This window comes from Populus trichocarpa, chromosome 8 (assembly GCF_000002775.5).
Source record: "Populus trichocarpa isolate Nisqually-1 chromosome 8, P.trichocarpa_v4.1, whole genome shotgun sequence".
Classification (NCBI taxonomy): Eukaryota; Viridiplantae; Streptophyta; class Magnoliopsida; order Malpighiales; family Salicaceae; genus Populus; species Populus trichocarpa.
The window spans coordinates 10,570,952-10,585,363 of record NC_037292.2 but is presented as its reverse complement, the minus strand read 5'-3'; the positions used below and the strand labels follow the sequence as shown (position 1 = coordinate 10,585,363).

Genomic DNA, 14,412 nt, shown 5'->3' with positions numbered 1-14,412 from the left:
ATTTTATCAAGTAACCATGCACATCAATTTGAGTAAATCTTCGTCACTAGGATGCAAAATTGTAAGCTTAAATTAATTCCACCTCCTGACTCTTTGTGTATGGTATTATGCCCTACAGAGCTTTTGCCTTTGGTTTGAACGTGTTTATTCCAGTCAAAATCAATCAAATTATCAATAACTGAGTTCTGGTTCCGATGAGTCTGCAAGTCCACTGTCTCAGATATTCCCGATTAGTTTTTGTTCTTGAAAAACAAACCCTTTTCAAATTGAATATCAAGTGGCTATACAAATCATCCATGAGCTCTTTAGAACTCCATTTTTTAATGAACTAAATCAAGTCTAAGCTAATTATCCCAAAACTTGAAGGTGATGCAATGGATAACGCACATGTTGTCGCACTGAAACTGAATGCTTCGCTCCGCGTAGACCAGTAGAGATCACTTGGCCTGGCACAGAGATGCGTGTGAATATTTATATCTCTTGCATGTTACAGTATGTGTGTGTGCATGTATAGCAGAAGCATAGCAACTTTCAAAAACCGATGGTTATACTTATACCAGTCTAGGATCTCCATTGATCATCAGGTAGCAGAGCGATCACGAAGTCAACAGTTTTGGAATGGGGGGAGAAGGGAGTTGAAATAGTTGTTGAGTCGCTAATGATTGAAGCAAAATTAATAAAAAAAGGCCGAGCAAACACATGATACTGCGAACAGATTGAATAAATAAAGAACTGCATAACCACAAAGGTTTCACACATCCAATCATTGCAGGCCCATGGTTTTGTGCGATCCGCTACGTCCTTAATTTTGAGGTCTGTTTTGTTCTTCTTTTGTAAATTAATGTTGAGTTCTGATAGATAAATAACAGCCATGTTGATCTTGAGGTGTAGATAAGGTGATTAAGGATATTTCTTTTCCTTTTCAGTTCTCTAATCTGAACCTTCTATCCAACGTTAAGGAAAATTTAATATCCCTCGGTAGACCAAAATAATATAAAAGATTTATTTTTGAAGTAACATACAAACAAAGATATGGTCTTAATTAATATATAAATTGATATTTTAAAAATACCTCTACTTCTTGAAAAATAAATAAATTATAAATACAACTAAACTTAATAGTTCGCTAGCTGAATAATTAACCAAGTTAATATTTTTTTTAATTATTTTATATTAATTTAGTATGAGGTGCTGATTGGCTGGACATATGCAACAAAGTTTTCATTCATGGAGTTCGAGAATGTCATAACGGTTGTTTTTCAAAACATAAAAAAAATTTAAATAAAATTTAAATTTTTATTTATTTTATTTTTATTTTCTAATCTCATCTTTTAATATTGAAATTTTAATTAGTTTTATCATATGATATTAGATTTATTGTGATTAATTAATTTTTCTATTTTTTATCATATAAAAAAATATAAAAAAATTAATTCAATCCAATAAAGTTCATAATTTGGGTTACAAGTTTTACGGGTTGTCTTAGTTGAATATGATAATGTTTTTTGTTTTTTCAAGATTTATCTTGTGAGCAAGATCGTATCGAGTAACTCTCACATGATTTAATTTAAAATTTGAATTAAATAAAAAGTTAGAGTCAAAATTTCTTAAATTTAAATTATTATACCAAATTTAATAATATTGTGAAATATTTTTTCACAATTTAGATGTTATTTCTTAACGCTCAGTTTTTATTTAATTTTTTCAATCAAAGCTGCAGCAGAAACATGGTAAATAAACTAGTAACAACTAATCAATTGAGTTTTTTTTTTTTTAAAAAAAAGGCTATACCAAATTCAAGAAAGCCGTACTAAATATATAAACTCATGCGGCAGTGCATAACTAGACAAATCCACTTTACATGGCAGGAAAAAAAAACCCAATTAATTAGTGAGATCATTATTCTTGTACATTATTGTATTTTGAAGGAAAATTATGATATGGAAGACAATTGGCGAATCGGAGAGCATAATAATGACTGAGTAGAGAATTTGGATATAATCAAGCAAAAAGCACAGCAATTTATTCTTAATGGGAGGAGGTGACAAGAAATTGGTTGGGTGAGAAGGAAAAAAAATCCATGGTTGTGAAGAGAAATGCATGTGGGATGCCATGTGAAGAGCATTGAATTTTCAAAAAACTCAAACTCCCCACTATTTTCCTCTTCTTTCTCTCTCTTTTTTACACTGCCTCCATAAGATCATGGAGAAACCAAACAAAATCCCATGTGAAGAATCATTGACCCTCAGAACAATGGATATAGAGCTAAAATCCATATGTTGGAAATTGGATGCTTATGCAGAAGCAGATGAGAAGCAAATTGTTTACATGGCTAACTAAGCTCCACTGCTATAAACACAAGGTAATTAACAATGTCATAAGATTCGCTAGGCAAAAGATTAGACGGGATTTAATTTGTTATTCTTCTCTCTCTCTCTCTCTCTCTCTCTCTCTATATATATATATATATATATATATATATATATATATATAGGAGGGGCCGGGGTGGGGGGCGGCAGCTAAGAAAAACTAGGGAGGAATTGGTAAGCATGTATTATTTTTGGATTACATCGGGTTTTTTAAAAAAATTTAATTAATTTTTTCCGCGGGGGGGGGGGGGGGGGGGGGGGGGGGGGAAGTAGGAATAAATTAACCGATGGAACATTCTCAAAATCAGTTTGATTAATCATAAATGGAAATGGCCACTGGAATTGAAGTACCCAATTTTATTTAAGTAGAATATTGGGGATATTTAAGAGTATGGTTGTAATTGCTTTTTAAAATATATATATATATATATATATATATATATTTTTTTTTTTTGCTCAGAAACACATCAAAATATATAATCTGAAAACATTAAAAAATATTAATCTAAAATAAAAAATATTTAAATTTGTTTTAAAATATTTTTAAAACATAAAAATATATCAGATAAAATTGGAGACCCCATTGTGGCCACTGGAATTGCCGGACATCTACCGGACAAGCCTTGCATGTCTGTATGTGCAGGAATGGCCTAACTCTATAACTATGTCAATACTTGAATTCAAATGTATTGGATGCTTCAGGCCAAGCAGCCCCACATGCCTGGCCGTGGCTTGTCCGTGGCCTATTGCAATTTGCGACATGTATTCTATTCTTTCGTTAAGGACACGAAGCTTGACTGCATGCAGTTCCTGATTCACATGGGAGAAGACAATGTACGTATAATAATAGCCAATGCCTAAAGTGTTCAGTGCAAAAAAATGGATGTTTACTTTTAATTAATCGCAGCATGCACATATACAATGTATCCAAAATTCTATGAAATAAAACATGATCTTGAAGTTGAAGGTTTTGTTTCTATATGTCCCTTAAGGCCGCCCACGCACGCGCGCATATGTAAATAGAATCTAAGGTGAGGGCCTGAGGGGCATATATGAAGTAGTAGCTATTTTCAGACAGAGGCATGAAGTAGAAATTATAATAAATATCCCTTTGCATTATAATAAATATTATCGGGTTTGAGTGCATTATTCTTAATTTTTTTTAATTAAATATATTCATTGATTTTTTTTACTTATAATCATGATTTTTTTATAAAAAAATACGTTAGAAAAACTTGAGTATTTATTTTTTTATATAAAAAAAATCCAATATAGAAACTATCAGGTAACATTAAGAGTGATATTATTTAAACCAATTGGAAAAGGATAACGTGATAAGCCCTTGATTTTTCAAGGGGCGAGAGCGCACAGGTATGATTGAGGTGAAGAAAAGATGGAGCCTAATCGGCGTTAATTTTTTTTTTTAGTTTAACGTGGGTGTTTGGGCCAGCTTGCGCGTACCTCGACTAATTCCACGGACCCTGAAGTTAACGACCATGTAAGCCTCCAGTGGCCATTATATGAGTAACCACAGGGCTCGAACCTGAGATCACAGAGATAGCAAACCTCTTGGTCCCAAACTCTTAGCACTGGACCACCACCTAGATGACTCCTAATCCGCGTTAATTAATCAAGTTAGGTGTCGATTGCAACCAAACAGGTCCTAATTAACAGGATACTAGGTGTTAGCTGTGACAAGAAGCCTAGCCTCTCCATGATTACACTCGCTGCATGAAACGAGCACCACTACTTCGGGATTCGGAGAGAGCCACAATGTAAACACTACTTTTTTATAATTAATTTTATTAAAAGTCAGTAACAAAATTAAATATAAAATTTCTCCAGTCTATCCTTCCTTCCTTGACATTGCTCTTTCTCGTTGGATTTTTATATATTGTAACTGGTTCTTTGCAATAATTGAACTGATCTAAGTCCTTAATCAGAGGGCTTTTTCTCGGATAGAATATAAAAAAAACTCTTCCCAGTGGTAATTAATCAGAGTATTAAATCTATCAATCAATGCCCTCTTTTGACTTTTTTTAGAATTTGATAACAATCGCCCTTTATTTTGTTGACTGCGAAATGTGCCTGCTTAAAAAACGCAATCAATCGGAAGTTATATATATGGATTACAAATTTACAATCTCATCCAAATAATTAACCTGAATCCCTTCAGCAGATTTTCCTTGGGAATTATGACCTGCACATCGAGGCAGAAACACATAATGGTTGATTCGATATGGTAGCGCTGAGTACTCGTCATTATGGGTCAACCTATCGTTTTAAATTCAGTATCAGCATCAATATAATTCCTTCGGGCTCGATGCAAAGCCTTTGAAGAAAACCAAAATCTTCACAATGTATCCTCACATTAGCCTCTGCATGCGTGCGCTGTAGTTATATTTATTTATCTTATCCAATCAAATCAAAGACAGATTATTCCCATGCAGCTTTAAATTTTCATTTTAGCAAAAACAACGCAACCTGGAATTACAAGGAGTAAATATGGTAGAGGTGCAGTTAATTTCTTGTCATTGAATCAACACTTGACAATCATCAAATCACTGATTAACTATATATATGGCTGATTTATATATAATCAGCCATTAATTTATGGTTATAAAATTGAGAAGGCTGGTGCCAAATTGTAGTCAAAATGAATGAGAATATAAACTACATGCAGTGGTTGGAGGTGAAAGCAACTTGGTAGCATGGGCAGACAGAAAGTAACCCTAAACCAACCGCAGACTTAAGAAGATGGAAAATACTAGAAAAACCCGTAATAATTTAAAGCTTCTGTTCCGATTATGCTAAGACAAGGTCAGTCTCACGTCACCTAATTTTAAAGGAAAAATAGAGAGACTACGTATATAACACTACTCCTAATGATTTTTTTTTATTTAAAAATATTTTTTTATCTTTTTAGATCATTTTAATATATTGATATTAAAAATAATTTTAAAAAAATAAAAATATATATTATTTATATACATTTTCAAGCTAAAATATATTTTAAAAAATAACTATTATCACATTCTTATAAATCCTAAATTGCTTGTTTTTTTTATTTTCCATAACAAAATTGCTTAGCGTAAAAAATTGAACTAACTCATGAATTATGGATGTGAACAAAACGGCAAAATGTTCAATGAATTATGCAATAATTTGCATGGAATGATGTGATGTTGGCTAAAATTGCAATAAATTACAAGCTCACACACAAACACATGTGTGTAATTCATAACCGCTTAAAGTTAATAGGGACTTAAGTAAAATGAGTTCTTTCAAGATATTAAAGAAATATAATTTTTTTTATATAAAGGAGACGATTTTCATTTTATAAGACATGATATATATATATATATATATATATATATATATATATATATATATGCGTGTGTGAAACTTTGACTATAATCACATGAACCTAACTTCCACATTGAAAACAAGTTTGAACTAATAGTCGTGCCAAAAAGTTAAAATTATTGCAAGACAAGATAGAGATCGATATCCATACCCAGATCGTCAACTCCCCTGTTCGGTCACATTCAACTGTCCATAACCACAGAATTTCTCTTTTCCAGCATTTATGTCCAGTACTATATTAACAGGATTGATCATCAACTCATGCAGCTAATCGAAATTATTGTTATAAATCTTTTGCATACAACATTTAGACTTCACAGCACTTTACCGCTTTAACTTCTCCTAACCCGTTGTCACTATAAAGAAATTTCCTAACCCATTTTCTTGGCAGCAGAATGAATATATTCACAAAAGATTCACTAGCTAATGTAGGTTAATTAACATATTAAGCAAAATACATTATAATTTCTATAATTATTAATTTAACTATATATTATTGACCAGGTCGAGAAAAAACATCCACTGAAAATATGCTTATTTTATGATAAAACAAACTATAATTACAGAGAAATTGAGACTCTTGTAAAAAAAAAAAAAACCTGTAAAATAAAGAAAAGTCTCTTGAAATGATAGAGTACCTATACTCAAGGTAGCACGGATAATGAAGGAAAGAACTTCATAAGATTGTTTTGTATGTGTTTTAAGAGCAAAATTTAAAAAAGAGAAAAAAGTGAAAAAAGTCTAGAGAGAGAGAGAGAGTATATAGACCTTATCTTAGGACTTAAACCCTTTTATATTACCTTGAATTCACATGAGTTTGTGGCGAAAAAGGTGCAAAATAATCATTTTTGCATAATATATGTAGTTTTGGATCTATTAAAGATTAATAATATCTTTTCTAAATGAAACTATGGTAAAGATGATCTTCAAGATATGAATTTTGCACTTTGTGAAAAGTTATCATATAGTCCGTTTAATTAATGATGTCACTGTACATATGGCAACATTAACAACATATATTACTAGTAAATGAAAAATTTTCATACTTGTATGTTGTTTATGGAACATGATTTATATCAATATTATTAAATATTTGATAGAAAGATATTTACTTTAGAATAAATCTATACTTGTGAGTTCAATATCCAGTATCTTGTGGGTTCGAATTGCACATTCAAACTCAGGTGTTGGGTGAGTGCCCAACACCACCCAAGTCTAGCTTCAAGGGGTGTGCCTGATCCCTTGGATTCTAACTTCCTTTTAAATTTCAATTATTTTTTTCTTTCATTAATGCATGTAGAAGAGATAGTTTCTCTCGTTAATGCATGTGTAAATGATATTTCCTCTTATCAATGCATGTGCAAGAGATTTTTATTCCTTGTTAATGTTATAGAGTAAAATGACTCTCAAGCCCCCCTATTCAAGAAAAAGATAATTAAGATTCATAAGTTATAAATACTCATTGGACTACTCAGATAAAAACTTCAAGATTTTATATTAAAAAACACATCTATATTCAATATAAAAACAACCTTTTTCTTAGAATTTAATATTCTCTATTATATTTATTATTATTATTTTCTTATTATCTGATGGTTCTCAAATCTTTTAAAGGAGAATTTTTTTTATAATATTCAAAGACACTTATCAAGAAATGTTTTTTTATTTCAAAAATAAAAGTTTTTTAAATGAATATTTGATTAACTTATAATTCAACCTTCAGAAAACCTTATTCTTAAGTATATAAGATTCCGAGACATCATTATCAGTTGTTCATTGAAATGGGATGTATTATTCATCCATCAAAGCATACCAAATGCTTTTAGATAGTCACGGTTTATGTCGAGGAGCATAACATTCGAGGAGGGACGCATGACTGAGATATATCGAGGAGAGATGCACAACCGGTCCTGGATTTTGTTGAGGGTGCTGATGCGTTTTGCTGCTAAGCTTATGTCTCATCACTAAGTTTACAAGCTAATAAGAAATCATTACAATGTATCAAGTAAAAATCATTTCATGGTTCAAAATCAACTAAGAATTCTTGGCGTGACATAAACAGTAATGGTACCTTTTTCTCATCAAAGACAACAAAAATATTTTTTTGTTCGAAATTGTATTTCATCATTTCGTAAATAGCAGAACTCAGTAACCAGTAAGTGTAAATGGCCGTCTATGATCACATTTGTGGTTTGCTGAGGTCAGTATTATATTTTCTTCTTCCAGGATAACGTGACACCTTCTTCTTCTTCTTCTATCTACTATCCTTATGTTTAAATAATAATATTACAAGATAATAAAAAATACTTTTATAACGAGAAACTAGAAAGTAAACAGCACTGTATATTTGTGAGTGTTGTTTCAATTCTCTCGGGAGCACATACACACACACACACATTATCAACAATCCTTTTTTTTTTAACAGATAACCATGGCAAATTCATCTCCATTGGATCCATCATTGGCTGTTGAACCACCCCAAGGCCAGTTAGTCAATAAAGTGTGATAGTGATGTTGACTTTATAGTAAGTTTTGATACAATCAAAGCGTATTCATTGAATGAGAAGGCATTATTGTTTTTTAAAGTATTTTTTTATTAAGAGTTATATAATTTAAAAATATAAAAATATAATTAAATTTTAACTAATATTCATTAAACACGATCCCAAACGGGGCTAAGAAAAGAAACAAGCCCCGGCGTACCGACAACAGAGAAAAATAACAACCCTAAGCCCAGAGGGCAAGCTAAGGCCTAGCCTAAAAAGTTCCGAGCCAGAGACAGACAAGTCATGTAAAGCCACTAGCCAAGTCAAGCCCTATTCAAAACACCAACCGAATGTAACTGTCAATCAAATAAAGAAAAACTACTACAAGTGTCAGAACTTATAATTACGAACAAAATGACAAAGGGCTAAAAAGAATGGTTTTATTGAAGACTTGAAGTCCTCTGAATTTAGATTTAAATTCTAGGAAGGGCAAGTCTTGAGGCCCCTCCGACCACCTTGTCTCAATTGTCACTGCTCCATGTCCCTTATAACATGGAGGAAATTATGGCAGCTTTCCCTGCTCTAAGCCCTCTCTCTTCCAAACCAACCATAAAAGCTCTCACATAACACCAAACAACACACACTTAGTTCTTGTGCCAAAGAAGTCCGTCAATCACAAAGAAATTAAGAAAAGAAACCCAGTTCTGTTTTATCATTTCAGTCATATCAAAGCACCTGTAATTATATACCGTACTCTTGCCGCCATCACTTTACTTGAAACGAGTTCTGTTTCTCATTCATAAACCTCTTCAAGCAGGGAAAAAGAAAGGGATATGGAGATTGAATCGGTCCAGTGTGAGTGTTGTGAACTGAAAGAGGATTGCACCCAAGAATATATTAGTGAAGTGAAGGCCAAATTTGATGGCAAGTGGCTATGTGGATTGTGCTCAGAAGCTGTTAGAGATGAAGTTAGCAGGGGTAAAACGCAATCTGGAATGGAAGAAGCTGTGAGAGCTCACATGTCATTTTGTGGTAAATTCAATTCGAATCCAGCAGTTAGAGTTGCTGATGGTATGAGGCAGATGCTGAGAAGACGGTCAGGAGACTTGTCTTCATCAAAATCTTCTTCCAAGAAGTATTCAAGGTCGGCAACCACAAAACTGTACCAATTGAGCAAAAAATAAATAAAATTAAGGAGAGGACTCTTCCTCGCAGAAATAATATTGATAGCTAGTCTTTCGAGGCTTCTTCTTAGTTTAACTGTTCGCTTGATCTTTGGTCTTTGGTATGCTTTTCATCACTTTTTCTTCGCTAATTAAGGGGTAAGGAGGCAAGAAATTTTGAAGGAAAACCCGAAGTTCATATTAATTGATCAAGCGGTATGAAAGAAGCCCTTTTTTCCTTTCTCAACTCTGCGTCAACACTAGTTCTAAGAACTGAGTTGAGAGTTTTTCTTTCCTCTGGCTTATATCATTATCACCCCTCACCCCCCAAGCCATCCAAGAAACTAATTAACCATTGCCAGGCAGGTAGTCATGCCTGAAAAGCTTGAGATTTCTTCTGTTCATCCTTTAAATTAACGCTAATAAAAAAAAAATTGTTGCTTAGTGAAACGCAGAGATTTAACATTTTAAATTCATTTAGTGATACCATCGTTATTTTATGTTGAGCGGTCGACTCATAGGAACTCAAATAAATAAATAACAGTAACTGAAATGGTACAAACAAATAGCCCTTTGGTTTCTTGATGCCACGCGTATTTTTTTTTCCCACCTGGCTCTGCTGGCTCCTAAAAACCAACCATGAAGAAATCTTATATTTTTTTAATACAGAAGTACGAGTCAACTTCCCAATACATGTTTACGAGGAGGTTAAAAGAAATGGTGACACGCTAATTATAATTATTCACAATACTTAAGACTAAAAAAGGTACTAGTTCGACATCATGCTTATATATATTATATATGGGCTCCAATTATTTAAGCTAGGGTATAATTTCTTCCACAATAACTGGTGATTGACGACGAAGTAATTCTATAAAAAAATCTCCGACATGTTCATTGCTCCGGATTGACATAGCAGTTCAAGTTGGCTGGTTGATGGATCAAATTATGATCATCGGATTTGCTCCAAAATTGGGCTTTAATATTTTGGTTAATTAAGCGTAACTAGTTCTCGTGATTAAGACAGCTTTCTTTATCCGATGCCAACCCCAGGGCAAGGCGAGGGAAATGAGCGAGGGGATTAAAGTAGTCGGTCCCCACATAGTCAAACAGACACTCATGCATTACATGTAACATCAATGTTTCACATGTCCAATAAATGTGTGTGCCCCGGAAATCTTCGACTCCAACAATCCAAGATCATCTCATTAATTATCAGTTTACTTGTGTGCTTCATATTAATTAAAATTGTTGTGTAATGAATTTTTATTTAAAAAATAAATAAAAAAACATTATTTTATTTTCTATAAAATCAGAGTTGGAGGCACGATTATATAATTTAATTAACTATATAATAGTGGCCCAGTGGTAAGAGTTTGGGACTAAAAATTTTATTTTCTCTGTGGTCTTAGGTTCGAGTCATGTGGTTGCTAATATGATGATCACTGGAGGCTTACATGATCGTTAACTTCAGGACTCGTGAAATTAGTCAAGGTACGCGCAAGTTTGTCTGTACATTCAAGTTAATAAAAAAAAAAAAAACAATCGCAATGCTAAACTTTTTTTTTTTTTGTAGTATAAGAAATAGTACAGCCTAAGCAAGCAGCATCCTCGAGTGGAGGTATCACTAAATCAATCATCTTCCATGTGATTAGGTATTATGATTCCAGTCTAAGAATAAGTCAAACATCTCGGTCGATTGAAACTGGCATTGCGTTCAATCTATAACAGGTGTCTGTTTTGCATTAACCCGCACCGCACCGCACCGTGCATTTTGGTTTTGTTGTAATGGCTTGACATCTCGAATTGGATTCCAGAACTTATACGAGCTGGCAGTGCCCAAAAAGATTGCTTCGTTTCCGTAAGGAGCACCATTAATTATCAGACGTGAGATAGATGCCTGATTCCCCAGGGAATAAGAACATTTGACATTATTTTTGTTCCTGTTTACATTGCAGACAAATGTACATTGTCTCGTCAATACATATATCTTTGTAAGATTCTAGGACAGGAAAAAGAAATGGAAAAGGGTGCAGGTGTCGATCGGATACTCGGACTGTGTTCTGGCACCTTAAGAAAGGTTGACCTCTGATCAAACCCCGTGCGGTCTTCATTTCTACTAGCATAAAGCAGATGCAGATAACTTTAAAATACGCACCTCGTTTTTCTCCAGAGAGATTGTTGGAATTAGCGTTATCAAGATCGAACTGCGGCAGGGTTCTGGTTTATTTGTTCATCAATTTAAATTGGGAATTATTCGTTGAACAGCTAATTCACACAGAAGAAGAATTAACCAGCGCGTGTTTCCTTTTCCTCTTCTTTTTTTTTTTTGGGATAATTAATGTATTTATTAAATTCTGGAGAATATTTCTTAATTGATTTCTTAAGATAACTCTATAGGTCATATGATGTTAGTGTATTTAGACCAAAACTGGATTGAATATGTAGTAAAAATATTTTAGTTGAATTAAATACTTTGATAGAGTTCATAATTTGATATAAAAATTATGAAATTGTAATATCTATTTGTGATGAAATTTAATCTCGAATCATTTTTATATTAAAAAGTGTGACGTGGGACAAAGATAATTAGTTGAATTGAATGCCTCGGTTAATAAATTTATATTTTTATATGTAAGTTATAGATTTACTTATATGAGTAATGAAATCTAACCTCGAATAATTATTTTTACATTGGTAAGTGTGATGTTAATCTCTCTTCCAAGAAAGTCACGGATCTAAATCATTTGTAAATATAGGAAGATGTTTGCTACGAGGTAAAGCATTGCAAGGGTAATAATTAAAGTGGTTTACTGCACAAATTAAGTCGAGGAGGGAAATTTAATAATAACCTTAAATGTGAATACTCGTATATTAATTTGTTTTTTAAATTATTTTTTGTTTAAAAATATATTAAAATAATATTTTTTTATTTTTAATACCAACACATCAAAAATATTTTAAATATTTTTTTTTTAAATCATAAAACATGAATTCCACCGCAACTTCAAACCGCTCCTAATTCCTAAATGATGAGAATTGGGAGATAAACTTTAACCGATGAAAGAGAGGAGGAAGGAGGGTTAAAATTTGAAGGTAGAAAAAACTTGTAGTAACAATAACCCTTTTCTTTGCTTTGCTTTCTTTATTCCTTTAGACAAAGGGAAAGGGAAAGGGAAAGGGAATTGCGAAGAAAACAAAAGGTAATGGGGCTATTTCAGTCATTTTGTAAAGCTTAAGTGTGCTCGTAAAATCGCCCGTACATGACCGTTGTATTCAAATTTCGAACAGTCTCCTAATCGCCTCCTCGCTTAAAATTCTCTTCCTGACCAAACAAGCAGAAACAGTTAATTCAGCTATGAAAGCATACAGCACGATAACATCACTGTTCTCCATGAAATCAAGCGCCACCAACACTAACAACACGGCCATGGAAGAAAGAGATAGCTGTTACTTCCCTGGTTGCAGAAAAGGTGCCAATTGCAACTGTGATATTTGCTTAGCTAGCATCAATGCTACCCTGGACCTCATGCCAGTCAGCATTCAAAAGTCCTCTCTCACCAAGCTTTCTTCTTCACGCGCCAACGTGGAATGCTCTCCCCTTTCTTTTGATACTTCAGTTATCTCTACACCGAGATCAAGTTCTTGTCCTAAAATGGACTCTCCAACACTCAAATCAACAGCAAGATTGACTCTGGATCAAAAGAAAGAAAAGAAGAAAGAACCGCGGCCTTTTGGTTTTTGGGGTGTTTTTTTTAGCCTGGTTTGGGGATTAAGCTTGCTTTATGGTGTGGAAAATGGGTTTTCTTGGGGGGTTTGTAGGGTTTTAAGGCCTGCGTTTTCATCTGATATGATTAGAAGTATTGGTGAGAGATCTTGGGTTGTACAAGATTCGAATCGGAGGCTAAGGTTTTTGCAGAGTGAATTGAACGATTTTGTTGCCGATGGGAAGGTTTCAAATTGCAGCTTTATGAATTCAATATGGGAAATCAACAAGGTTTCATTTGCCTAAACTCTGAATTAATTAAAAAATTTCGCTCAAAGATTCGTGAGGTATTTTTCAACGCAATAATATCATGAATAAGTATGAACTGCAGGATGGGCTGCTTTTGAATTCACGGTGCGTCTTGTACAAGTCAGCAGTGGAAGAGGTGAGCATATGGGGCTGGCCTTTGCAAACTGGAGGATTGCTCAAAACAGAATTTTCTTCACGATCATTTACTGTGTTGTCAGGCAGAGTTACAGAGGTAAACCCAAAATCTTGTTGCATGTGCATCTTCTCTAATTAGTAGCAGTTTATGACAACTACAATAGTAGATGGTTTACCTTTGTCAATCAAATTCATGATATATATAAATATTTTTTTGTGTATTAAAGTGGTCTGACGGGAAGATTGGCTACTCAATTCGAAAAGCCAACACTTCTTGGGTTCACAGGAATTGGGCTGCCTCTGTTGTCCAATTAGATCCCAATACATGGATTCTGGAGTATGAGAGCAGGTTGGTGTTGGATAACTCAATCTTGTTTTCAGCAGTAGCAGGGGTCTTCAAATTCAGAATGTCACGAGCTCTGAAAAGCATGAATCCAGGATTCTGGTTGTTCTCTGATTTTGAGCGCCAATACAGTGTCTCTACAGTAAAAGACCGTGTCAAGATCATCCCAACTTAGAGAGAATATATTGATAGAAGACGCGGTGCCTTAATTCCTCCAGCACAGTTCCAGTTCTCATTGCTTGTGAGAAGAAAGACAAAAACCTAAGGGTATCAAGGACCATTTCCCTTCATTTCAAGTTCCTTGTCATGTTTTTGCTTGAATCTTAATTTCATTTTCTAAGTGCGTAGTGATGTTTGGATATTCTAAGATGACAAGAATTTCAATTTCTAATATTCTAAATTGGAATTGTACACGCTGAACTGATGTTACATGACCAGTGTTTCTAATTTTTCTTGCTGAAAAGGTAATCTCCAATTGATATTGGATTTTACCTTTTTTTCACAAAGGTCTAATTGATTTTTACCTTTTCTTTTC

General features: G+C 33.5%; 2 protein-coding genes across 2 annotated transcripts; both read left to right on the top strand.

Moving 5' to 3' along the window:
• Positions 1-8,630: 8,630 nt before the first annotated feature.
• Positions 8,631-9,475, top strand: LOC18101559 (uncharacterized). The gene has a single exon (XM_024606815.2). It carries the CDS (start codon positions 9,055-9,057, stop codon positions 9,403-9,405), a length of 351 nt encoding a protein of 116 aa, XP_024462583.1. The 5' UTR covers positions 8,631-9,054; the 3' UTR covers positions 9,406-9,475.
• Positions 9,476-12,650: 3,175 nt separating this feature from the next.
• LOC7467498 (uncharacterized) lies at positions 12,651-14,324 on the top strand. Its single transcript, XM_002312501.4, has 3 exons — positions 12,651-13,381; positions 13,482-13,631; positions 13,762-14,324. The coding sequence occupies exons 1-3, from the start codon at positions 12,743-12,745 to the stop codon at positions 14,050-14,052; spliced, it is 1,080 nt and encodes a 359-aa protein (XP_002312537.2). The 5' UTR covers positions 12,651-12,742; the 3' UTR covers positions 14,053-14,324.
• Positions 14,325-14,412: the final 88 nt, after the last annotated feature.